The 27,558-nt window shown below is 43.8% G+C and overlaps 1 protein-coding gene across 4 annotated transcripts in view; it reads left to right on the top strand.

Moving 5' to 3' along the window:
- The window catches only part of LOC104568900 (SAM and SH3 domain-containing protein 1-like), a 517,909-nt gene that overhangs the window by 395,101 nt on the left and 95,250 nt on the right, over positions 1 to 27,558 (top strand). Inside the window, exon 1 of one of the 4 annotated variants that reach the window (XM_088537033.1) lies at positions 10,194 to 10,327. The exons of the other annotated variants lie outside the window; for them this stretch is intronic. Within the exon in view, the coding sequence (XP_088393159.1) occupies positions 10,205 to 10,327 (123 nt within the window). The 5' untranslated portion in view covers positions 10,194 to 10,204. Of the gene's footprint in view, positions 1 to 10,193; positions 10,328 to 27,558 lie in introns of those variants that run through there. 4 annotated transcript variants of the gene reach the window in all.

Raw genomic sequence — 27,558 nt, 5'->3', positions numbered from 1 at the left:
AGGCTGAAGAATATTGGTCCTGTCAATCTCTGCTCATGAACATCTTGTTCGTGTAGCTGCCCTGTAGGTTTTCTCCCATTAGGCCATATCTGTCTGTGAAGACTGGTGGAGTCTGGTGTCCAAAGCACGAGGTGGTACCCAGCTCACACTGCTTTTGGTGATTGAAGTATAGATTGCACATGGCTGCGTATCCTGGTTGCACTGGCTATGTCCTCTGAAACTTGCTTCTCCATGACGGGAGAACCTTGCCAGTTCCTATTTAGTAGCTATTTTCAAGCTCTCTGAGCTTGCTGTCATCTGTAAGTTTAATGAGCACATTCTCTATTCCACCAGTCAAGTTGTTAATTAAAATATTGAAGAGCAGATCCCCTGACAATTATCTTCCAAGGAAGGAAATTAGATTGATTTGACACAATTAATTCCTGGCAAATCCATTTGGCTGTTTTAAACTCTTACAAAATAGCAGGGAGTGGGAGGAAAAGGTTATATAACTTGTCCATGTGTCTTTCTAGTCTGGTTCTTGCCCTCCCTTAGCTTTCTTGAACTCTCCTCCTCATGACTTCTCATTTGTAATTACTGTTGGGCAGGAGTGAAAACAAAGAGATGGAGACAGCAGTCGTCGTCACTGCCAAAACCTTTGTAACTTAAAGCCAAGCCTGGGCATTCTTGGGTGAGTGTCAGCAGGTTAAGCTTATTTGAAACCACCAGGCACACTAAATAGTCTCTGTTAGTGTTTAGCTCTTTGACACAGATATGAATTGCCTCTCATATGTGGAGTCTGTTATAGTCATTTCTCACGCATAAAAGTAATTCAGCTATTAGAAATAGCACTTCTATTAACAACATATGTACACTTTTTTGAAAATAGTAGGCGCTATTTTTTTTTTTTTTGGAAAATTGTTTATCCTCTGCCAAAGTCTTTGAATTTATTTGAAGCTTTTAGAGACTGGGATAATTGTGTGGCGTGCTCCAAATAATTAGGTCCTCATCTTTTGATTGAATTCCTTTCTGGTTGCAGACAAACATGAACAATAGTTGGGCAAGTGCAGGCAATACAAGGCATCGGTTTAAATTATGTTTGATACAGTGAAAGATGTTTTAAATACCTACCCAGGAGAACAGTATTATTTCTTTCCTAACCCAAGAAGTCCATGTCTAGTACCATAATGTTACCTAGGAGATCAAAAGGTACCATGATAGTGGGAGAAAGCTTTTGGGAGGTAAGGAACTTTTGACAAGTTGACAAGTCAACTCTCTGACAATACAATCTTTTCTAAACGTCCCTTGCTCCTGCAGTTCACATGTAAGATATAATAAAAACAAATAGAGTAAGTATTTTTATTTCCAGAAGTTTAAAATTCCTATTAAAAATACCAAGCGCTGGTGAATAATGAGAATCATCTAAATGAGGTTCTATACATTGCTGGCATTTTACCACGTTCTTATGAACTCCTTAAATGCCACATATTTTAATTGAGATTAGCAGAGAGATTTTCAACCAAGTTCAGAACCTGAGAGCCTGGTAGGCTTTTTGCACTTCTTTGGCGATTACCCATTTAGCATATACTTTAGCATTATCCACTAAAAATATCCCAAAATAATTAACGTAGCTGCAAGCAGTGTGCAACTGAGTCTGGCCCAGAGCCCTGTGGGCTCCCAGGCCCTGCTGCTGCCTCTGCCTTGGTGCTGGAGATGGCAGGCATTGAAGAGACGACAGGAGGTCACCTGGCTTGCCCCCACTATGCAGAGTTTCTGGTGCCGTTTCTCTCAGTCCCTCACCTATATAACCTTTTTTTTCCATTCATTTTAGTCTACTTCTACATATGTTGGCCCCAGTGACAAATAGCAATGACTTTTGAAATAACCAGAGCTTCTTTTGTATACACAAATAATGTCATTGTTTTAGGAGCCAATATTGCAGGGCTCAAAAACACATACGTTTGTCTCCTTGTCTTGAGTTACACCCTCTTGGGCCTTCTTCAGCACTCTGACTTGCCCCTTGATATTTACACACCCTTCACATGTTCAAATAATCACGGCATCTTTTCCAGTCCCTTTAACCTTCACCTGCCCAAGCAGTAGCTGCTTGCTTGTTTGAATTTATTCTCATAAATCACATCTTCCCACAGAAGTCAAAAGGAATATGTGCAATTCTGGGATCATGTGTACTAGTAACTATTAAAACCCAAATCTCAGTCAACTTTTGCAAGGCATCTGATTGCTCCAGGATACACACTGAACTGTGGAAACGTATCTTCAAACAGAATCATCTAATCTATGAATTCCTGCAAGGGAAGGTGGTTTTCTTTTGGAGAACTAGAGAGCAACCTTCTCTACCTGTACGTATGCAAAATGACTCCCCTGTAAAACTTCACCAGCGTGGAGCCAGCAGAGTTAGCTCATTGCCCTTGAGGGCTGTTGTATCATCATCGATGCAGTTGGTTGGGTTGTGGAGGGTAGATTCCTCCCACTCACACCACCACAGTCACAATAATCCTTCTGTTCACAAACCTCCCAAAATATTTATTGAGAGGGTAGCTTGGAGGCATGTTTTCAGCAACGGTTAAGCCTGTTTTCACTTGTCTGCCTTTCTTGCATTTTTTTTTTCTATTAAATTTTGGAAAGGGGGCGGGTGGGCAGTGCATAAAAGCTGCAGTTTCAGGTAGCAGGCTTCCCCGCACTTTAATTACTGTTTGACAGATAGCTCAGCTTTCCAGCTGAGTTGCCCTAACTGGAAGCAGCTGCTCTTCTGCAGTACTCCCCCTCCAATTCAGTCTATTACAGAAGTAATAGGTGTCTTGTGCCCCTTTTCTACATTTATAGCTGTAAAATGCAAAGTTTTCAGTGCTTCAGGTGGCCTGCGCATGGGGAGATGTTTCCCACCTTTTTTTGTTAGTTAATGAAATTTTATTAAGTGAAACATTTGGTATGTCATTAACAATATAGGAAAAATAAAATGTGCAGATTGGATACAATTCCCTCCTTCCTTGTTTACTCTTGTTAGTGAATATAGAGCAGATTTTAATATATTTTTCCACGGTAACTTGAAGCTTTGATTTGAGAAAGAGGCACGAATGACTGTGCTGCTTGCAGGGCAGCGGAGGGCAAGACTTCTCTGGCACAGGACAGTCTGCATGCAGCAAGCTGGTGTTTATATCCACAGCTGAGAGGAATACTTATCATCTTGAGTACATTGTCACATTCTTGTGAATGCTCCTGATTTCATCACTAGCTCCGCGATTTATTTAGCATCCCACCACCTGGGGCCAAGTGATGTAAACACCTCAGTTTGTTGCTGTTTTTTAATAATGGAAACATAAGTTCAAGCTTGTGTTTTTCAAGGAAAGTATGAAAATACGACCTGAGTGCACCCTGCTGACTCAGGAAACTGAAGCCAAAGCACTCCAAAAACATTACTTCTAAAATTGCATTAGGTTTAAATGAAAGCATAATTTTCAGGTGCCTGACGTGGGTGAGTCTTGAACCCTTGTCATTACAACAGGAATTACACCACCGTGTGTAATACAACTGCGTACCTGCTGCCTGCCAGCCAAGTGCTGTTTGCTTTTCCATAAATTATCTCGTGGCTTGTGCGTCTGGGCCGCTGGGCAGCGGGAAGGTCAGCAGATCCAAGGGCACGACTCTGCGACAGGGAGGGCTCCGGCATTGAGCCGCAGGCAGGAACTATTCAAAGGGAAAGGTAGGCCAGCTATTTTTGAAAGTGAGAGAAGATTGGGAGCTTTGCGTCTGTCAGAGCCTGAAAATGGGGGCTGCTCGCGGGGATGTGGGCGAGAGGAGAAGCTCTGGTGACCCAGTAGGAGTTACCCAGCAGCGGCCGAGCTTCACAGAAGTCTTGGAAGCGAGTATGTTCTCCTCACTGGTAGCAATAGGGAGAGTAGACCCTAGGCCTATACAGCAAGCAAGTATTAAATAATCATCTTTGGTTACTGGTTTATTACCTTTATCTTTGGCTGGCTGAGATCATCAGCCACCATTTTTTCTTATTTTTTAATAGGTAAGTTCATGTTCTCTTTCACAAATCCTGTGGCTGTGTGGCTTTGGGAACATGGGTTCAAAAAGTGCAAAGTCAGAGTTGGCTGCTGAATCTTTGTGAGAATGGGAGTCAGGATTTTGGTGGGGCCTGTTCACTGCTGGTTCAGAATGACATTGTATTTGCTTCTAAAAAAAAAAAAATGCTAGTTGCAGAAAACAATTTGTATTTTGTTTGGTTTGGTGACAGCATGCAATTGCCTTAGCAGGGAGTGGGTACTGAATGGAGCTGGAGGAGGAGTTGTGCGCTGTATGACTTGGGGGTGGGACTGGTCTGGTCTGGAAACTAATCAGCACCTCCTGGTTTGTTTGCTAGCAAGTCTCCGCCATTGGCATATTTGTGTCACGAAGGTTTTTCTGAAATGTTTTGCTAAAGGCAGCTCTGTACATTTTTAGTTTTTTTGTGGATCACAGACAACCTTTTTTCCCCTTAAGTCTTTTCTTTTCCCTTTTTTAAGAAGGATGTATTTTTTCCTTTCAAAGGGGAATGCAATAAACACCTCCCTTATTTATTTTTCCCCCATATTTACTTTTAAGAGTTGGGCTGGTTGCGAAGTGAAGGACAGTACAGGCTAGCAGAGAAAAGGCAGTGACTGTGTGAGCTTGGCCGTTCTCTTTCCGTGTTCCTCCTTCCTGCCATCCCGCCGCAGGCGTCTTGGGACAGAACTTGTGTCAGCAGAACATCGCGGAAATACACAGCTATCAAACTTAACTAAGTTCTACCTAATGCTTGCTAGTTTTATGATGTGCTTTGGGATGAGATCATCAAACTCCTTTTCACTAGTCATTTACTGTGAGCTTCGACAGACAAATCAAAGGACACTGTGACTGGAAAAAAGAGTCCAAGCTTAAATCCTATTCCCTGTTCTGAGGCTTGCTTTCCTCTCTTTCTTTCACTTCCTCTGTTCTAAAATTATTTGGGAGAAGAGCAGCCAAAGGACACTGAGTAAAATGCTTCCGTCTCTGAGGATTTTGTAAATCTCTCACAAAAAAAAGATTTGCATGCATCTTTTGTGGAATACACTTACAAAGATAGTATAAGAAAGCAAGCTCCTGTGATCTACAGTTTAGAGACTTCCCCTAGACATCCCAAAGGATGCTGAGTTCCTGCCTGGAAAGTTGCTTAAAATTTATTAAACATATTGTAGGAACAGAAAATGAATAGAAAATGAATGCCAACTGTTTATTTGTTGAAATGCGAAGTTGTAGGGCATTAGAAGAATTCCAGAGATGAGCGAATGAGAGAATGGAGATAAAATGAAGTAGAAAACTGGGTTTTGCCATGCGAGCAGAAGAGGGGAATGCCGAGTTTGTGTGGAGAGGGCTCAAGTAAATAATACGACGAAGCAGAAGGAACTGAAACAGGGCTACTGCCTCGTGCTTGGGAAGTGTTGGGTTGTGCTCTGCTGAGGGAGGGGAATTCAACAGGATACTGGAGCCCATTGTGGGACGTGTCTGTGCGCAGGAAGCCAGGATATGGACCTTTCCTTTCTCCGTGTGACGCAGAAGATAGCGTTCCGGGAGGCCTGCAATGGGCAGTGCGTGCTATGGTTAGATTCTTTCCGTACACGATTTGTCATCGAAAGGGGCAGTCGCCACATCTTAACTGAAACCTCTCAAGCTTAGCAACGCTCCTGTCTATAGAGTGTGGTGCTGGCTCTAACTTTTAAGGGTATTAGAAAGGTTTTCTCCAACGTGTCACCTCTCCTTTGCAATTTTTAATCTCGTAGGGTCTTGATATCTAGGGGAAGGATGGATCTGGTGTAACTTTTCCAACTTTTATCAAAATAGAGCAGTTTTTTTGTTTGTAACTGCTTTTTACTGATAGAGTTGTGCAGTCTTAACCCTATCTGGTTTGCGCTGCGTGTATTTGTGCTTTTCTAGCTTTGATACTCTCTAGATATAAGGCTGGCAGTATCAGGAGCTAACAGGTGACAGGGAGCCTCTAAAGGAAAAAGCAGTGATTGCTGAATGTGCAGCGAAGATCTGTAAACCAGAGTATGCAGCTGAGATATGGTCTATGTTTAAAGTAACTGGGTAGATATTGTTGGACTGCGCTGCTTTTAAAATTAGGAGTATTTGCTGTGATTATCTAATTGATAATTGATACTGAAACAAGTACTTCAAGAATATATGGTGATCAGATGGGAAAATGCACATGATAGATCTGTCTCTATAATTTACATCTGTATGTAATTTACATCTGTATGCATCAAATGTATCTGAGATAAAATAATGGATTACTTTGCCTTATGTGTTGTGGATTCTGCAGGCAGGACTCGAGCCTACCCTGAAAGAGGAAGAGGGCAGGAGGTGAAAAGAGACACAGTTGCTCTTAATAGGTGTTGCTGCAACTAGCTCATACTCAGGCAAAGTTTTAGGGCTTTTGCAAGTCACCTGTGGGGGACAGGTGGGATTTTATTTCTCCCTTTCCTTGTACCTTTACTGTGTGCATAAAATAGCTTGCTTATTTATTTCTCTGGAGCTCTGATGTTCTCATTTAGGCCTGCTGTACTGGGCATGGTGGTGGTAGTGATGTTGAGAAACCTCTCGGGTCTTGTTCATGCAGCCAGATGTCTGGCAGCCATTCCCCTAGGTTAGGTATGAGGGAGCAGCGAAGTCTGGTGTCCACTACGCTGTGGGGCAGAGGCTGCTTCCCAAGGCAATCCGATCTCTCCCAGCCTCCTGCCGGAAGTTTAAGACTGGAGTCAGTGTTTGGGGGTTGTTAGTGGTGTAGACTGCTTGGATTAAATGACTCTTAAATGGCTGCCAGTGGTTATGACAGGTTGGTTCTGATGACACATATCATCTTCTTCAGTTTATTTTGATGCATACTTTAATTAATTTGTGAGTATTTAATGTGTTGCTGAAACCATTGAGTCATTTTGTGTGAAACTGGAGCAAGGTTATATACGCTGCTTTGGGGCAGAAAGAGTCTGATCTCATGTCTTGATGTGATGGAGGCCTGTGCTTGTGAAGAAGTATTCACAGGGATGGAGTTGGGACTAGTGAATCTGCTCTTCCTAAGTCCTCCGTAAAGAAAGGAAAATCAAGCACCTCACTGTTGAGCTTGACGTGAAGCTGGGATCCTGCTCTGAAGAGCCCTCCAGCAACAAGTCCATCCCTGTTGAATATAGAAGGGAGCTGCTGGAGTTGGTTAATCCTGTCTGGTGCGTAGATGTGGGAAACTCTTGAGAACTGCACACCCACATGCAACTGATGATCTGATAGCAGGAGATATTCCCATATCCCGTGTGTGGATCGATTCCATCTCCTGTGTAGTGGTTTGCAGGGGGTAACTGCTCAGATGCTTCATAGCTCTTCTGCAGACACACAGTCAAGCAGCTGTGTCCAGGCTGTGTTAGAGGGTACGTGCAAACAACCCGTGTGCCGTAGGCCGGGTACACCCGGGGGTCGCACCAGCATCGCTGATAGGCACGAGCCAGCAGCCCAGGTCTCCACCGGAGACTGCGGTGACCCTTCCCAGGGCTTCCAGATGGTAACCACCGGGGCAGAGCCGCCCCGAAAGCCTCGGAGGAGCGGCCACATCTCCTTCTGTCTGCTGTAACTGAGTTGCAGAATTTGTTGTGCTGGAGTTGTTTGGGTTGCAGTCTAGAGAACTGCAATAAAATGTAAACAAAAGCTATATTCTAAAGTGCTAATCCAGAGTTACACAGTGATTCTTTAGTAGAAGTTTTAAAACAAACGAGATACTGCACTCTGGAAAAGCAGAGGCCGCAGTCAGCAGCTAGACTTCAAAACCCCTTTAAGACCTGAGTATCTATTTTTTTTTTTCTAAAACTCTTATACTCTTGCTGCAACTGTAAAACTCTAATAAATCCCAGTGACATTTCACTACAGGACACTAGTACTATTAAAACAGGGGAACCTTCTGAAATCTGGAAAGGGGGAATATATGTGAGAAAGATAGAGGGGAAGTAATATTCTAGCATGCTATAGTTATCGAATCCCTTGGAAAATGGAATGTGAATGTCTGAAATGGAATTGCAGTAGATACCATAATTACAAGACCATAGAAGATCTACATGGCATCGTAAATTGCTATGGGTTTGCTGTCATTCTCTCATATCAGTTTGTTATAGCCACTCCTCCTGCAGTCAAGTGTTTCTACAAGATCCTTTGTTTCCCCATCTTGCTTCCCCCTTTTTTAAAATCAAAAGAGACTGACTCTCAAATAAATTGAAGTCAACTGGTCGAGGCCCCAGCCACACGTCACGTTCCTCCGATGAAAGCTGCTGCCTTCGCAGAGCGCTCTGGCTTCTGTTTACCTGCACTGGGCTGAAAAGTGTGGATACTCAGGACTGCTTTTGTAAACTGAGTTCCGTCGCTGCTCCCGGCAGGAGCAATAAACTGGAGTGGCAGGGAGAGGCAAGGCAAGTGGGAGTGCTGCCCCTTGTGCCTCTTTGATCCTTATCTACTGCTGCATGAGTCAGAGCAAGGAGGCTTTTAGACCTTATGCTGCAGAGATTTAATTTGAATGTGCCTCCAAAATAGATTAAAGACACGGAATACCCAGAAAATTACTTGCAGGAGAGCAGGATATGTAATTCCTGAGACTAACAGTGTGTTGACAGTGTCTTGAGTATTTTAGATAGATGTTACTATTGTAGGTGGTTCAACCTGGATTTCATTTCAGAGGGTCACTAACTAAATTTCTCCTGAGTAATTAAACCAGCCTTGAGTTGTGCAAGCCATTTAAAAAGGAGCGTCAGTGAAACCTCTTTGTGTTCTCTTTTCACACTTTGTAGGTGTGCACTCACAGGCCATTTAAAGGTGAATTAGTAGAGATTTCATGTTTGTGTTTTGGGGCTTTTCATATCATTGACTAATAAAAGTCAGTGGTATCTAAAGAAGGGTCACTATTTCCACATCATCAGTGGTTTCTTTCTCATTTTCTCTTACTTAGCGTAATCCTTCTTTTTCTATCAGCAGCCCCTCCCCTCTTCTCTCTTCTCCATGTGCTTGCTATTCATCACTCCAACTATTGCACATGTTTTGGGGCAATTTAAAGCTGTACGTTCACAGAGGCGGTGGTCAGAAGAATTTCACCTGGGAGCTGCGGGGCTGAGGACGCTACCTACCTGTCTGCTACTATGCTTGGCTAGTGTGTGGCTGCTGCATATCCACCAGGCACCTCACCAGCTTTTCCCTGTGCAGAGGCAGGTGTTTCCGATAAGTAACAGCTTGAAACAGTAGCTTTTTGAGAAGTGTTTAACAATTTCAGAGCTTAATGATGAATGCCAAAATGAAGTGTGAGCAATTTCATGGCTGCTGGTTCTTGCAATCTCTATTAATTCTGTGAATGAGGTGCGAGGTTGTGCATTGGCCAAGAGATGTATCGTGTTTCCCTTCACGTGTCCTCCCGCCGCAGATCCCTCGCACATCTTCTGTCGACTGGAGTGCTGCAAGTGTTTTTGTTTTGCTGCTATTGGATTATTTAATACACCTCCCAAAACACGTACACTCATGGGCGTGTGTGCGCAGCCAACTGTGTCCTAAGAAATGGGAGCATCCGTTCTGCTGCCCGAAATTAGTCATTATTTTATATCACGGTAACGGGGAGAAAAAGGTAAGAGGAAAGGGAGGTGCGCATGGAAACAATGTCCCCGCAGCCCGGTGGCATCTGTGGTAAGGGAAAAGGACTTGAGCACTTGATATAAAGTCCGGGCTGACAGAGCGCACCTTCCTTTGCAGGCAGCACAACAAGCACGCGGGAGCCCCCTTGCCCACCAGCCTTGCTGCAGGGTCTAGAAAGCGTTTTGACTCGGCCGCGGCGTTTCCTTGAAGAGCAGTGGGGCTCCACGCGTGGCTGCGTGCGGGGCCTCCCCCGGCGCGGCCGCCGGCCCCGATCTGGGGGTTGGTTATTGTGTGGGGTGCGCGGGAGGCCGCGGCGCTGCGGGCGCGCAGGGGGCGGCGCGGCCCGCGGCGGCGGCGGGGCCGGGGGAGGGCCCGCGCGCGGGGCCGGGGCCGGGGCCGGGGCTGGGGGCGGGCCCGGCTGCTGCGGGCGGCGCCGCTGTCCCGGGCCGGGCCGGGCCGGGCCGCGCCGCGCGGAGGCGGGCGGAGCGGGGCGCATGGCGGGGCGGGCCGCGCCGCGGAGCCGGCGTTGAGGCGGCCGCGCCGCAGCGCCCCGGCCATGGACGGGGAGCGGGAGCGGGAGCAGCCGGGCGGCCCCGAGGCGGCGGCGGCGGGGGAGACGGAGAGCAGCGGGCGGCCGGAGGCGTTCGCCCAGCTCTGGGCCGATGTGATGGGCATCCTGGTGAGTGCGGGGCTCGGCGGCGAGCGGGCCGTCTGCCGGTGCCCAACTCCTCCTGCTTTTGTTTTTAATTTATTAATATATGTCGTTGTTATTGTCGTTACTTTTTTAATGCTGGCGTGCGGGAAACCTCGGTTCAGGCGCCTCCTCTGCAGCACCTGCTGCAAAGTTCGCCGCGCAAAAGTTGAACGGCGCCGGACGCTGTTTGATCCCAGCTCCCTGTGTTTGATCCCAGCTCCCGGCACTCGTCTTCGCGGGTTAGTCCTGGTGCTCTGGGTTTTCTTAATCCCCGGAGAGTTTGTTTCAAGGTGCCGGGGGAAAAGCAGGTATTGTGTTGGGTGACTCCTCTGACTGCACTTCTGGAGTACCGTCTCTCTCCAGACTTTTCCCAGCTGCCGTGGCAGGTGAGGGTGGAACGCAGCTCCGAGCACCCCCCGAGGAGCTGCGCTGGGCTGGTTACCCGGGCAGGCTGCGCGTCCGTCCGATGGTGTGTCCAGAGGGGCTCCTTTCGCTCGGTCACCGCCTGCGTTGTCCTGCGCCGCCCCGACGCGTTGGTTCACTTAGCTAAGTTCGTCTCGGAGCGGGATCGTCACTGCCTTAAATTCCGCACGCGTGCTGGGGCCTGCCCCGTGCCAGGCCCGCGCTAACCCCATGCCGGGCCTGGCGCTGTGGCGCGGGCAGCGCGCGCTCCTAGGCTGCCCGAGCCCGCGAGCTGCTGCCCGGTGCCGTTTGTGAAACTCCCCGTCCTTGTTAAAAACACGGCACGGGGTGACGCCGTCTGTGGGTGACCTGGCTCTTCCTTCCTGCATTGAGGTCCAGTAGCTTGCGGATAAGGGAAAGAGCTGGGCATGGCGATAGGGGTTAAAAGCGTTGCCTTCGGCGGGCGCGCGGTGTCCCGACAGCACGGGCTCCACGGCAAACAGTGAAAACACAGCAAGAGTTAACCCGATTTCCACTCGCGGTGTGAGAATAATATTTACTTTAGGTGCAAGATGATAATTATCGCAGACAACTGCCACTCAGCGAATACCAAATTGTAGTATTGCATGCGTGCTGCAGCTGGCAGCTTTCCAGTGAAATAGGAATGTGGTAATCAACAGTAGAGTGCCTGTTCATTTTAGGAGCAAATGAATAAGCTTGATCTGTGTTAATTTTTGTTGTTAACATTTAACCAACAGGCATGAAGGAACATAATAAGAAATATCTTACAGAAAACTGCTGTGGAATGTGATGAATGGTGAACCAGTAGGATCTAATTTTAAAGTGTTATAGAATTTAACAGGGAATGTAATTAGTGTTTTATATTGCAATTTTTTTCTACATAAGCTTTATCATTAATATTCTTAATATGATTAAGAAGAAAAGTCTGTCTCATTCCTTTTGCTCGCAGAAACCCTCCATTCACTTGGCATTCGGTTTAACAGCACCCGGCTGCGTACACTATTGCACTGTTAATGACTTTAATCTAAGAATGCAAGCAGAGTCAGTGCTGCCAGTTCGTAAGGAGCAGACAGTTGGTACTTTATGAACAGTCTCTTTCTCTCTTTTTCTGGCAGGTTTCAGTGCTGCATTTAGTAAAAGCAAAGGGTTATTGGATGCCTGGGAAGGAGTGTTGGAGGAGGCCAAACCAACAGGGCAGCGTACTGGAGTTCAGTAGGGAAAAAGATCTGATTGTCCCACAACTAATCATTTGAATAGGTTTCTCCTGGCTGTACCATCTATTTTCCTTCCTAAAAAAGCAGAGACATTCAATTACTACCTTTCCTCTAGTGAGAACTGAGCTAAAGCTGTTTGGTGCTAGTCTGCTTTACAGAAAGAAGCAAGCACTACTCATTGCTCAGCACTATTATGAGTTTTTACGCTATTGCTTTGTATTACAATGGAATTACAGATGTGAAAAGATACCCTTGTTTTAGGTCTCAAATAATAACTTCTTTTAGGGAAGACAGAAGCCCTCCTCACCGTAAGCTCCCAGGTTTCTTCAAAGTTTGGACATTTCTAGTGGTCGTGTGTGCAATGTCCTAATGTAAAGCGAGTATAACCCTCTTCACTACTGGTTTCCTGAAGCTGAAGACAGGTAGTTCCCAGGCCTTTTCCCCTGCCCATCCTTTTGGTAAGTGAACTGTGTCACTTTCAAACCCTTGTGCAAAAGGCAAACACTAGACTAGACTTCTGGTGTCCAGATGGAAGCCTGTTCCCTGCTGGTCGTGCCCCACGAGGCCAGGGCAATGATCTGCAGAGCCGTCTTGTCTCTCCTCTGTTGTCGGTTAGTGGTTTCAGGATGTGTAAGTGTACCAGTCTAGATGCCTGGCTTTGCAGTGAGCCATTTTTCAAAATCTTTGGAGTTTAAGAAGGGAAAAAAGCAGATGGTGGAGTATATCACCAGGAATGGCTCTGCTGGTGTCGCAGAAGACCAGATAAGTCACCGTGCAGCAGCTTGGAAGCTGAGGTTTCAGCTGAAGAGCTGAGCGTTCTGCTGAATGCACAGAGGCAGGAGAAAGTGAGGCAGGATAGGCTGGCAGGGTGAGCCTGAATCTAAAGAAAAATGAAAAATAGAAAATCATGTTGTAAAAAGAAAATCTTCCTGGGATAATACAGGTTGGAAGAGGCTTCAGGAGGCATCTAGTCCAACTTCATGCTCCAAGTAGAGTGAGCTCCGAGGTCGGATGAGGTCAGTCAGGTTTTTATCCACTTGGGTCTTGAAAAGGTTCAATGTTGATCCCTCTGGACATCTGTTGCACTGCTTTACTGTCCTCAGTGTGAAAAAGATTTTATTTATTTAAAAAGAATATGGCTCTGTGGTCTTCATCTTGAGAAGAACTGTAGTGTTGGGGGCAGGCAAGGTATCAGCTTGGACTCGTTGACCTTGCTGTGAGCATGCGGAGCAAGATGTGAGGCCGTGCCATAAACCCAGCTGGTAGACTGTGTGCTGGAGTTATTTAAAATGCCAAATTAGCCCCTGCTGCCATCACCCAGGCTGATAAAATCTGCAGCAGCAAAGTGATATGTTTAGATAGTGTCCTTAAAGCAGGACCTCGTTAGCAGGGACCTGTGATGGCAGGTCCCAGCTCTGGAGAGGAAGTAGATGCTTCTCAAGTGCTGTCTGTAAGCAGTGCATTTTATGAACTTTGAAGTCACATAATGACTCTCGCTATGCTTGACAAATACTGAGTGTGCTTGCAGCTGTACTGGGATTTTGCTGAAGCAAATGCAATTTTTCCCTATCGTACTTATTCTAATGAAATATTCTGTAGCTGCAGCTGTGGTAAAAGCCCCTCAAAGCTATTTGTACTGTTAATGGAGCTCACTGGATAACATAATTATACTTAAAAGCTTTTGCTTGGTCTGTAGCAAGCTTGCGTTGGAATGTACTGGGTAATTATCATCAGGGATGTCTCAGAGCGACCATGGGTGGCTGAAATACATCAAGGTTTTAGAAGGAGATCGCAATAAGTGGCTCATGACTAGTAATGTAGGAATTCTCTGCGTCCCCCAAACTCATTATTTCAGGATGTGTGCCGTTCAGAATCATGTATTTGGCAGTAGCAACCTGTTTCTTGCAAAGAGTCTGAAAGTTTGCTTATGATCAGACAGGAGGGCAAATGATGGATACAGGAGCATACAAAGGGGAGAAGCTTCAGTGTTTTATGTGAGTGGCACATTTTTTCCTCTTGCATTCTGCCGCTGGAGTAGGCATCCCCGGTGAAATCCGGACACTAATGAAATCACTGGCAAAGCTCCGAGCAGCGTCAGCGGAGCGAAGATTTCACTGAAGAAAACTTTTATTCATGCGAGGAAGGAGCTTTTCTATTCAAGGGACAAGATGTCAACAAAAGATAGAGACAAATGTGCAAGAGATGCAGTGCAATTAGAAGATTTTCCAGAGTTTTATTTATTTATTATTCTTATTTCAAAGTAAGGGCTTCGATTCAAGGGCTGAATCGATTGTAAGGGCTGAAAGGAAATTTTCCTTTTTGTATTTCTAGTGTATTTTGCAGTTACCATGCAAAAAGAAAACTAGTGCTTTCCCACTGTTAGCTCTTGGCTGAAGAGAACAGAGTGTCTGTTTTGGGGAGAATAAAGCTCTTTGCTTGTATTTGTACTGGGAGCTCTATTAGTTACATGTGTAATCTAGTTTGCTTTCCATGATTCAGTGACTGTTTGAATTTCTTATCAAAGTAGTAAGATGCCAGCTGATAATTCTGCTCTGATAACATGTAATTACATACTAGCTAACATACTTTGGGGAGAGGAATTTGTTATTGAGCCAGGGAGCCTGGAAATCTACAGACCAGGAAAGCAGATCCCTGCCTGATAAAAGTAGTTAAAGGACTGTCAGAAGAAATTACGGCCGCTCATCCTAGTTGCAGGTTTGTCCCAGGATTGCTGGTCCTGAAATGGTTATTTTGCCGTGGCCTCCAAAAGAAATCTTTGTACTCCGTTTCTCTCCAGGCATCTGACTCAGGTGCCTCCGTTTTTTCAGCATGGTGCTTGGCACCAAACGGCCTCTGACTTGAGCGGAAGCCACAGGGGCTCAGCGCGCTCGGGCACGAAACCATGGGCAGGCAACCTCAGAAACGCCAGGCAGAACAGGCCTTTGAAAATGGAATATTCACCACTGCAGCTTTATTACTGTGTATACAAGAGGGCTGCGTTACTGTGCAGCTGGCTCAAAAAGCACTTTGAGACATGCCAGCTCAAAATATTTTTGTTTCTACCTCTGCTTTAGAGTGCATTTTTTAAAGGAAATCCCAGTTTTCAGGCTAAAGATAAAAACAGTAGGCCTAATCTGTACATTTAAAAGTAACTCATGCTGTTTTTCCCATCCTGCCAAGCCATCAGTTGGAGTCTATTTCTGCTTTCAGATACGGGAATCAAAATGGAGAGTAACTGACTGCCAGGTCAGATGTTCTTTTTTCAATTATTTTTCTTTAATACAACCTGTTGTGTCTCCTTTCCTTCTTGTCTGCATGAAATGTTACACCCAGCAACACTAATCCCTTTATGAAGACAGACAACTTACAGAGATAACCTTTGGTCTAGGCTTTTTCTTCATGTCAAGTTACATAACACAGATGTCTGCATCGGACGTTAAAATCTCTGCAAGATCCTATACGCTGGGGAATGAAGAGTTTTTGCTTCTGGTCTCTCCCCTCTCTCCTCTCTCTCTTTTTTTTCTTTTTTTTTTCTTCCTTTGAAGCCAAACTCTGCCTTTCCCTGGCCTTGGATTTACAGAAGCAAAGTCAGGGTAGACCTGTATATACCTGCACTTTGTCTGCTGTGAACTGCTCTGTGCTTGGAGAGTAAGTTTACAGGAAATGAGGACCTTGATCAGGTCTCATTTTCACACTCTGGCTGGTTTGCTGTTAATATTGGCTCTGTTTATTAATAATTGGCAATAGGCTGGTCTTGGCTGTGAGAAGGTGGTGTAAGCTAAACGGAACATGTGAAGAAAACAGGCAAATTGGTGAGGAAAATGGGCAAGAATGGCACATGCCAGGCGACAAATATGTGAAAGAGCCATGTTGTGTGAAGCTCAGGGAGTCACTTGTGGTCCATTGGTCAGAATTTTCTACAGTCAAATGAAAACTTCTTATTTTTAGTGTATTTTTAGAGTGAGGGATGCGATGGAGCCTCAGATAACTGGGCAGGAAGAGTTTTCTGCTCAGCTCGGGGCAGGAGAGCTTAACCTGGGGGAGGAAAAGGATTTTGGGGGCCTTGTAGGCCCTGGCCAAGGAGTCCCAGGGTCAGTGCTGAGGCCCTCCTGTGAGGGAAGGAGGCAATGGCAGCTGCTAATGAGTGAATTTATATGCTGCTTTGCTTGTGTTTGCATCCCAGCTGGCAGATATTTCGGGAGAGAATACGCAGAACGAAGTGACTGCGTTTGGTTACTCTGTGCAAGCCTGTAAGAGCTTGGTTTCTCCTGCAAAAGCAGATTCTCTGTTAAAGAAGCGTGTAGATGTGTGTTTAGATAGGCAGATACAGAGGTATTTTATTTATTACTTGTAAAGAGACTTAATTATTCTGCTGGTAGGAAAACTTTACAACAGAGTTCACAGAAACACTTTCAAACGCAGGTGTGTTAAACACAAATTTGCATTATGAAAAATAACTGCTCGTAAAAATAAAAGGAGCTGCCCCCACATGGGTTCTGAAGCTGTGATGTGGGCCAGCTGTGGGCACCCTGTGCCTGCTTTGATCTTCCCCAAAGCGTTAAGTGGAACTTTTTTCCTTTTCTCCTTTTCCTATTTACACTAATGGGAGGCAAACACAAACTTGTGATATACTGTTCTTATTTGAACTAAGATTAGGATGATGAAGTAAACGATGATTGAAGTCTTTAGATACCTGGCTAAGTGTTTTGAGCTACAGTCTAGTTTTTGGAGGCACATTTGCCTGTGAGAGGTCGAAACTGAGTAGAGCTTGAATAACTTTCCGGGAAACAGTGTTAAGCAGGGTAAAGCTAGAAAATTAGATGGACAAGCCAAAGAATATTATAATAGATAAAAGCATAATGGTGAAACGATATATTTTAAAACCACATTTTCCTCTTTTTTCTAAACGTCATGCTGATAAATCGTTGAATTGCCTCCTGATATGCCTGATGCGCAGCCTGATTGGAGTGTTTTGTTTCAGGCTTGTCTCCAGCCCAGCTCCATTCGATTTTACTGGTTTGACTTCTCTGCATCCCTTTTTGAGCTAGGGATATGGTATTAAGATCAATTTACATGATCAAGCCTCTAGATTAAAAAAATATATACATACGCGTGCATGCACACACAGGGAAGCTCATGAGTCTGCTAAGCAAGTATGAAATATCCTGTTTAGCTGATGATGTACAATGCATTTTGCCACGTGGAAACAGTGTGCTAAAATTTTGTGTGACAGTATGTGAGGGGATGTGAAGGGAAGAATAAGCAATTATTTAATAAAATTTAAAAAAAGTACTTTGAAAGCTTTGCAGTGGTCATGACAGGAGTCAGATCAGTGAAAACAGCAACATGCTCATTATAATTAAATCAAGACTTGTTTTAATATTATGACCAAATCATAATATCATGATCAAACATTTCTAACACTCTCTTTTGCAACTGAAGATCCTTTATTCGATAGAATGGGTATGATAGAAACGAAAAATGGAGAAAAGCAACCCAAGATAAAGCATCTGACTTTTGCTGTTTTTATTTAAAACTCCTTGAGTCTAAGGAGTAAAGTTTATTTGTACTGAAAATGCATTTGGCCCATGAGCTCTAAACAAAAGCGGAGAAAAACAACTTCTGTCATTTCTTCAAGTTTAGGTCACTTGTTTGCTATGTTTTTTTATGCCGTCAGTATCAAGGAGAACCTGCTAGGCGGAGCTTGCTGTCCTTTCTGGGCAAACCCAGACGAGCTCAGTGGAGGAAAAAGCGGGTTTGAGAGCCCTTGTCCCAGGAGCTCCTTGTACCGCAGTGGTGGCACTACTGGTGGCTTCTGCTTAGTAGAAGTTCCTAAAGGGAGCACAGGTCCCCAGATGGGAGTGTGTACCCACGGCAAGGCCATTTTGCTTCTTTGCTTGCCAGAATCTCTTACCATTATCTTACCAGTATGCACTGTTAGGACTGACACACCGTTCCTATACAATCTGTGTATTTTATGCACTTAAAATTTTGAGCATTTTCCCAACTGTAGTTTGTTGATATTTGTTATCTGTATTTAGCTGAATTTCCAAAGTTCTGAAATACATTCATCCTCTTAGGATTGTGTACTTGAGCCTTGCAGCAGGATGTTTCCGTTTCATTCGCTCTCAGCTGGAAGTGTTTTTATGCCAGAAATTTTTAGTACCATCCCCAGGTTGTAAAGCAAATCTCAGATTCTTATTTTCTACTGCTAGACTGAGGCACATCACTTTCATTGTTAACCACGTTAACCTGTTAGATATATTTCAGAGTTATTGATATGATGGTATAGACTTGAACCTAACCATGAATTATAGAGAAGAGTTTATGATACCTGTAAGTTTTACAGCTTTCAGCAGTTGACCTCCTTAGTTCAGCAGCTCTGAAAGCTCTGGCAGTAAATGCAGTTAAACATACTCCTTGGGAAAATGAAAATAAGAAAAATCTTCTATTTTATACATGTCTGTGTGTATATTTGTGTGTAATATGTGTCACAACTTGTGGATGGTGGATTTGCAGTGTTACCAGACTTCATTTCCAGCTTCGAATTCATAAATAATCCTTTTAAGCAGGAAAAAGGTGGAGGAGATTGCGCGTTGTACATTGATGATTTCTGTCTTCAAGATCAACGTAGTTGCATTTCAAAACCTCTTTGCCAAATAATATACTATATACATCATATAATAAAATGTGGGAATATTTCATGTGCTATCTAAAATGTAGGGAGATTGTAGAAATTGATATCAGCATACCTGGCCTGGAGGCTACGACCGCTGCTTTTCTAGGGTGAGAATGAGACCTTGGGGTTGTTGCTGCAGCCGGGAGGCATCTGTCTCATAGATGCAAACGAGCCAGCGGCCTAGGCTCCTCCTGTAATGAAGATGCTCTTTGGAGGACCTCTGTTGTAGAAACATTCGCAGAAGCAAGAGTGCCACGAGCGAGTCTTCCCACCTTCACCTACCCAGGGAACTGGGACAGCATTTTATCAGAGAATTAATAGAGATACTATATCTCAAAACAAAAACAAACAAAAAAAGCCGCAGTAATTTAAGAAATACCTGGCAAAGTTCTGGACTCCCCTGTACAAGAAGGACATTAAGCTTCTAGAGAGTGTTCAGTGTAGAGCCACGAAGATGATTAAGGGACTGGAGCATCTATCGTATGAGGAAAGACTAAGAGAGCTGGGCCTGTTTAGTCTGGAGAAGAGAAGGCTGAGAGGAGATTTGATCAACATGTTCAAGTACCTGAGGGGTGATTATAGGGAGGATGGGGCCAGGCTCTTCTCGGTGGTGGCCGGTGAGAGGACGAGGGGTAACGGGTGTAAGTTGAAACACGGGAAGTTCCACCTCCGTATGAGCAAGAACTCCTTTCCTGTGAGGGTGACAGAGCCGTGGAACAGGCTGTGATTCTATGAAAGGTAGAAGTCAAAATCTAATGGTCAACTGTTGCATGAAGGATGCCAAGACAGTAAACAACTGAAGGCAGTGGAGCTGAGTGCCAGTGCCTGTAACACTAAGCACGTTGCTGATTGATTCTCCATTTAATTCACAGGATGCTTCTTATCACAGACTGACAGGGTGGTTGAGGTTGGAAGGGACTTCTAGAGACCATCTAGTCCAACCCCCCTGCACCAGCAGGGACACCCAGAGCACGGAGCACAGGGTGGCATCCAGGCGGGTTTGGAAGATCTCCAGAGGAGGAGACTCCACAGCCTCTCTGGGCCGCCTGTTCCAGGGCTCTGTCACCCTCACAGTAAAGAAGTTCTTCCTCATACGGAGGTGGAACTTCCCGTGTTTCAACTTACACCCGTTACCCCTCGTCCTCTCACCGGCCACCACCGAGAAGAGCCTGGCCCCATCCTTTTTACATGGTTAACTTTTTGTCAAATAGAACTCCTAAATCTCTCTCCATGAAGCTGGTTTCCAGTAGCTCAGCCTCTAATTTTTAATAGTACAAATATATAATACCTAATTAATAAACACATAATATCCAATATTGTATATAATGTAATATTAATTATATTATAATGTGTATAATATAATTATATATTCTATGCATCATATTATATTTATATTACATTATAATTATATAATATAGTAATTATTAATAATTAGTCTGTTAATAATGATTATTCTGTTGAAATGTTTCTACTGGGGTTCTGTAGCAATGTATTTTTTCCTAATTAGATAGCAGATGTAACATATATATTACTTACAAATCTTACAGAAGAATCACAAACTGACCTACAAATAGGTGGATTTGGGGAGTGTCTCTCTACCAGGATCAGTGCAGATTCTCCCTGTTCCTGCACTTGTTCTGAGTGAGGAAAAGTTCATCTTGGAACAGGGATTCACTTCCCAGCCTTTCTCTGGAATATGAGGGGTGGATTTTCATTGCAGTGTGTGAATATCTGCAACTGATCAGATCTGTTAGCTGAAATTAGCCAAGTTTTGCAGCTTGCTGCTTGATGTTGATGGAGTGGACCACTAGTAAGCTAGTGAGTCTTGAAAGCCTTCAGAGAGAGATCCAGATCTGCCGAGAAGATGCGTGGGCAGAGATGCCTGTGCCAGACTGCAATACTAGCTTGGTTGCAATAGCAAATTTCTCTCTCTTCCCTCGCTGAGCTCATTTCCTCATGACTGTTTTCATTTCATTGGCAAAAAAGGGCTGAGTAAAGGAAGATTTCCTGCTGGTAGGGTACATTTGGAATCTCCATACATGGCAAATTCTTTGCATGTTTTTCCTCTGTGTTTTCTCATACCATCCTCTGAAGCCTCTCCGAGGTGATGATCCCTTATGGAGGAAAAAGGCAGTTCCTGACGTTTCTTCTTCCCTGCTCAAGTTGTTCCATCAATGTCTCAACTTGTATGGACAACTTCCCAAGTTCTTTGCTGTGCACTATAGAAACAGAAATAAGAAGATGTATATTTTCCCTTCATTTTTCATTTTATTTTGCAATCTGGTGTCTTATTTGTTGTTTGGTAAGGCTGTGGGGAAAGGTCTGTGTTATTTCTTGTTCCATCAGTGGAGATTGCTCCTCTGTAGGTAGTGCAAAGTATTTGTCAGTCTTTAAAAAACAAACAAACAAACAAACAAATGTTTTCCTCTCTAATTGCAGCCACCTTTATTCTCACCTTTGCAGCGCTTCGTTCTGCTGGGGAATGGGGACATGCCAGCCCGGGGAGGTGGGTGTTTCTTGCCCAGCTCGGACCCAGCAATGTTTTGTTTAGCTTTTGCATCTGGAAGTGAGCGCGTACGTGCAGACGGGTCAACTTTGGCAAACTTGAGCTTTGTGTGATTTTTATCTGAACTCCGGAAGCTAAACTGAGAACATAAGGTCAAGGACTTAATCACGATATTGGCATGATGAAGAATTGCTTCATGCTACATATGGAGTGTGTTTCCTGCGAAAATGGGACTAGAAAAGGATGCTTCTGCCTATCTTTATGTTACAGGCTCCTTCACGAGGAGTGTTATTGGACTTGCTCAGTGGAGAGGCTGAGTTCCTAATTTCTGAAGTTAAGCAAGAAGATGTGGATGTTCTCAATGTTACTTTTTCTCTCAGACAAAACGTTGGTTTCTTCAAGTAATCTTTGCCAAATTGCTTGTGGTTTTAATTCTCATCTCAAATGTACTTTGAATACAAAAGATTATACAATTTTTAGTTGTATAGTTTACAACTAAACTATACAACTAAAGTACAACTAAACTAAGTTTTGGGTTTATAGTTTAGTTGTATAATAACAATACTTTGTTTCATCTGCCAAACTAATTGCAACTACATCAGAATGCTTATATAGTTATTTATAGAGTGTAAATTCACACAAAAAAGAGGAGAGGAACGTACATTAGATCTCTGGTAATTTTGGCTATTTAGGTGGCTCTGCTGCTGCATGGTTTCTGGTATTTTGGTCAGTTTTAAATGGAAAGAAAAAAAAGGCCATGAGTTTTGTCCCCAGAGGCATGCCTCACTCTTGGGAAGGATAAAGAGAAAAATGGGAGATTGATAAGGTTTGGAGAAATGACTCAGTTTCCAAACCTTGAAAATTGCAAAGAGCTCTTCAGCTATGGATAGTCCCCAAATGCTAGGAAATGGGAATTTGTGAAGATGGTGACAGGAGGAATTGCAGCGTTCACAGCAGGAGATGCACAAGGATTGTGGAGGAGGAAAGTCAATGCACAGGCTGACTTGGGAAGGTCCAAACCGATGGCTGAAAGATGTAGAAAGGCCAGGAGCATGTGGGAAGTAAATAACGTAGATTTAAGCCTGGTTCAAAAATTCCAGGTCTTAGAGAGGAAATTTGAAGATACCACGGGTGACATTTCATGCCCTGAGTACAGATGGGGTATCAGGGCAAAAGAAGTCTCCATGTCTAGGTGCTTGTGTCTTATTATTTTTTTTTTCAACAACAAATAGAGGCTATAGCTGCCTAATAGTTAGTGTGCACAAGACATACAAGATTGTGCCGTTCAGGAATTACGGCTGCATGTTTTGAATGGTCAATTTGCAGCAGGGGGCTGATCAGCTAAAACAGATTGAAGATGAGAAAGTGGTGGAATGTTTTGCTAGGCAGCCTGATGCCCTGACTTCCTGTTCGCGTGTGGTTCATTATGAACCAGCGCTCGCCGTCACGGTTGTATTTTCAAAGCTTTGAAAAGGGATCTCCACATGTGAAAACGGGTGATTCTCTGCCCTTCTTGAGAGAGTCATGGATCAAAATCTGTGCTTCTGATCGGGTTGTGTGTGAAGTAGCTTCTTTACTAGAGCAGCCCCTGATTCGAAGCTGATGGGACATGTGCTGCGAACAGCAAGTGCGAGGCATCCCCTTTGCTCACTCTATTTTTATGATCTCTTTAACCATGTGGGGTTTTTTAAAATTGTTTTATGCCTCAGTTCAGGGTGCATCTCTGCAATATGCAGCACTTGGGTAATGTGTTCAACCTCCAGCAAAACCCTTACATGCTTTAAAGCATAACCGTCCTGGGATAGAGAGCACCGTGGCCTTTTAAGCACTCAAATACCCATTCCAAGAAAGGTTCTGCTGTCGGGGACTCCCATAAGTTTTCCAGAGCATGTTGTCCCTTCGGAGAAGCCTCTCTCTGAAACACCTGGGAGACTTGCCAAGCACACGGTTATTTCAGGCGCAGACTCGGTAGGATTTGCTCTGTGGGTATGCACAGATACTTCCCTTTTATTTGACTAAGTGGCCTATTTAGCCTAATTAGGAAGCGCTTTGGCAATGATGGGACATTATGGGCACATAGGAAAGCAGAAAGGCCCTCTCCACTGTACACAGAGAAAGAGAAATGCGCAAATAAACCGCCAGATCCCACAGTAGAAAGGATTATAAACTGACAAGTGATGGAGCTTTTATTACTAAGCTGATATCCCTAATTGATATAAACCTGAAGCCCTGTGCAGCCCGTGCTACTTAAGATACGCATCTAAATAATATTTAAATGGGTTCTTGCATCTTTAATACCCACTGGAGTGTAATTGTATTCAGCTTAATTAAACGAACTGAAACCCCATGATAACAGTGCATCACTGCTCCTAAATAAAATGTCTCTTCAAAGTCTCTCCAAAGAGCCTTCACGATGCTCAGTTAGCACACAAAACCCCGTAGCCCAATCCCACCAGGTTTTGCACGAGGGAGGGTTCGGCGCAGAGCGTGCAACGGGGCTGCAGGAAACTGTTTCTCCGGCTGTTGGGATTACGTGGGGAAAAATGGATTTCTGCCATATTCAATTACAGTTACTTCCTTTCCTGGTAAAACACTGAGCATCAGGAAGCAGTAGGAGTGAAGGAGAGATTAGTCTCAAGGCGCTGAAAAGGGGTGTTTGCATCTTCTAGACTTTCTAGCAGGAAAAGTAATAGAATAGCAGAACTTTCGGGTGGGAGGGACAGGTTTAGCCTCTTTGCTATACACACTTCCCAGGACAGAACAAATTTCCTGTGTTTCATTTGGAGCAGCTAGTTAAGGACCACCAAATTGGGTAAGGAATTATTTATTAGACAGGCAAGTTACAGTATGGCACCAAGTACATATATGCCTCTTATCCATATACCTGTTATGGCCTATTGTATATTATATTATAGGAGAAAAATGATTACCTTGAACAGTAAAATAAGTAGGGTAGGGTATGCTGTAAAAGTTTTACTGCTAAGTGTTGATGCAATAGAAATTCACAAATGCAAAGTTTACTAGGCAGTTCCATTTAGTGTTCATGATATAGATAGAAAATTTCAATTCAGGGATAAAATGATTAGGTTAAAGGAAAATCTTGTATAGAAGCAGAACACTTGTGTAGCATTACATGGTCTTAATGTTCTTTGTATCATTCATGTATGGAGGTCAACTGACACACAAGACAGAGTTGCAAAAGCAATAGGAAAATAATTGTCCATTCCTAAAATAACATCGTGCTTCTCATTCTTCTCACCACACTCCAAAGAGTACGTTTACCATTAAACGCTTCTCTTATGGCAATTTCTGCCTACTTTTCCTTAGTTGAAATAGAAGATGAAACTTGAATTTCATATAGCAGAATCGTTAAGTACATTTTCAGTGCTTCTTACTTCATTGACTTAGATTAGTGCATTTTTTGCTGTTTTTGTTTGTTTGTTTTATTACATTGTATTATTCACCATGGTATCCAGTGTGAGGACATGCCCCTTCATGATTACGGTAGGATGTAGAAATCACAGTGCTTTTGTAATAAAACATGGACATAAATATGTCCAAAGTTTGTTTTCTTTTCATCTACCAGCTTAAATACATTGACAAGTACTGTAAAGTAATAAGGTCAGACTTAGAGATACAGTCATCCTCTCACTTTGTTTTGCCTTTAAATTCCCAAATTACTACTTTTTCAGTGATTATTTTTTCAGGCTACTATTTTAATGAGAGGCTTCCACCTCAGTGCTATATAGGAGGTCTGAAGCATCTCGTGAGAATTGGGTTTTGCTATGTCGTGTTACTCTTGTATGTTTTTTTTCTTTTTTTGTTTAGTTTTTAAAAAGAGAATTTGAGATGTTCACTTTGCAGTTCATGCAGCCAAGTTGGTGAGATAAGGGTTTATTTCATCATCTGCTTAAGATGTTTGGCATTTTGCATATCTATTTCTCTAGATTCTATCTTATCAAAACATGAAACCACACCATAACATATGCTAAAGTTCCTGAATCTGAGACAAGAAATTAATGTTCATCTCCTAATGATGTGTTAATCACGTATTTGTTCCCATGTATGTCAGCAAGCACGTTCTTCTGCTTATCACTTGTTTCTGCCGCAGGTAGCAGCATAGACACGCACCGCAGCTAATGTGTGCGGATACGTTTCCCTTCAAGTGGAGGCAAAAGTCTCGGCAAACGGCGGGCAAAGAAAATGAGAAGTGGTGCCAGGTGCATCTGCGGCAAGGGCCGAGGGTTTGGGAACCTGCCCTCCTGCAAAGGCTGCCCGGGAAAACCGGGGCCTGGCTCCTGACCCGCCTGCCGGGGACTGCTGGCCGGGCCGGGATCTCGGCAGGAATTTAAGGTTGTATTTTGATGAGCTTCGTGCAGATCACCCCTGGAGGATAGCTGTTAATATGCTGCTATTAGGGAAGCTGGACATTAAGGATGCTTTGAACTCATATTTTTTACGAATAAAATTTGTATATCATCTTGCCTGTCAAGATAATATGTGAAAGAGCTTGTTCTACTTGTGATACTCTTTAAGTATGTCAGAATGTACATTTGCATAGATAGAACTCTTTGGTTAGCACACACACATACAAATATACATATATATATATAATATATATATATATATTTACATAGAGGACGTTTTAGGCTTTGTGCCAGAAAGAAGGATCCTAGTACCATATTTGGAAAAATATTTTATTTACAAACTGGAGAAAAAAAAAGTAAACTATAGTCAGGAGGCTTTTCTGAAGATGCTTTGTTACGTATTTTTGGCAAAGCTTCAGGGCTGTACAGCAAAAAATCAGAGGGAAAAAGATGATGGTGCTGATGGTGAAAGAAAAAAAAATGTTGCAGAATTCTGTAATTGGGAAGAGTTTCTTTTGATCTAATCATATGATAAAGTATCTCATACAATAGAAAAAGGTTCTATAGCTGTGTGATTCAATGTAAAATTTTTGAATTCAGAATGACTGTGCTCTGGGTTACAAGTTACATCAGATAAATGCTATGAAAGCTTTTACATCAAACCATACCATTGTATATTGTGTTTATTGTACAGATTCTAGAACTGTTTCAGACATGCTGCAGAGAGCTTAACACATTTTTATTAGATCTATTTTTGTAACTCAGTCTGTGAAGCTGTGTAGCTTAACAGCTCGGCTCTCGGATGCCATAAAAATTAGTAGAAAGTCTCCCAGCATGAGCTGTGTGTTCTCTTTGTGCTCTCAATGTACAGCTAGAGAGAGGTCAGTGGGACCATGACAACCTTTAGACATCATCTAAAATAGCTGCTCTGCATCTAAAAATGTCAAAACATTGAATTTTTTGTGCCTTCCCCTGAATATTGGGGCAAATGCTGGCTCCCTGACCCCGCACTTGGGCCGCATTCGCATTTCTGACCCTGCCGACTGTCAAGCCAGACTCTGAACCTGTCACTGTGTGGATAGTGGGATTGTTTCTGCTGCTGAATGGGAGGCTCTCTTCTCTGAGCCGCAGGAAAAGAAGGAAATGCTTCTCCAGCAGCTTGTTAGGTTTATTTTTAATGGTGATCATTCTGAAACTAAGCCAATGTGTGGAACATCAGCCTTTTTCCCAGGGGAAACATGTAGCTCACAAAGGGCTGGAAAGAAGGTCAGAGAGACGCAGCAAGTACAGTTATCAGGAAGCTCTGCAGCTTTTTCTGTGAATGCCTGTCCTCATTTCGTGACTCTCTATTACTGTAGCAAATACAAGCCCAAGGCAGAGAGGCGCACGGATTTAACTGACGCGTTTGGAAAGCGCCAGGTCTGTTTTAATTCTGCCTCCTTAAAAAGCGCCGTGGAGGAACGAGCAGCGCGATGCCGCTCGGAGCCGAGTGCTCGAAACTCTCCTCTCGGGGCGTTTGGCCGCTTGGGGAGAGGCCCTGCCAGCCGCAGGGCGCCCGGAGCAGCATGCGCAGCCTTCCCGTGTCCTGCCAGCCCTTCCTAGGAGAAATACCTAAAAAGGGACTGTCCCTGTCCGCCTCAAAGCTGCCCCAGGGAAACGTGAGCAGCCCCTGCTTTCTTAGGTGAGCTAGTGCTGCTAAACTTCACAGGTCTTACGGGCAGCGTTCTATAGGACAAGCCCTGTTGAATACAGCTTGTTTTTTTTATTAGGCAAAAACATGTTTCCCTTCAGCAGATGTTCCCATTTTGCCACATTTTTGGTCTCTCTTCCCCACCCGAAAAAACCTATTTGCTATGGCCCACATCCTGGCTTTCATTTATGTGCTCCTTCCAGCTATCCAAACCAAAGGTATTGCTGAAATGCAGGATCGTGTTCCACAAATTTTTGGTAGGCTTCCCTGTTAAGATCCAAGTGCCAGAAATAAGCTGCTAATGTTTACAGTGACTCTCCACACAGTAGTCCTGTGT

This window comes from Tinamus guttatus, unplaced genomic scaffold (assembly GCF_059628265.1).
Source record: "Tinamus guttatus ecotype Peru unplaced genomic scaffold, ASM5962826v1 Tinamus_guttatus_pri_ptg000716l, whole genome shotgun sequence".
In the NCBI taxonomy this organism is placed as follows: Eukaryota; Metazoa; Chordata; class Aves; order Tinamiformes; family Tinamidae; genus Tinamus; species Tinamus guttatus.
This window is presented reverse-complemented; position numbering and strand designations above follow the sequence as displayed.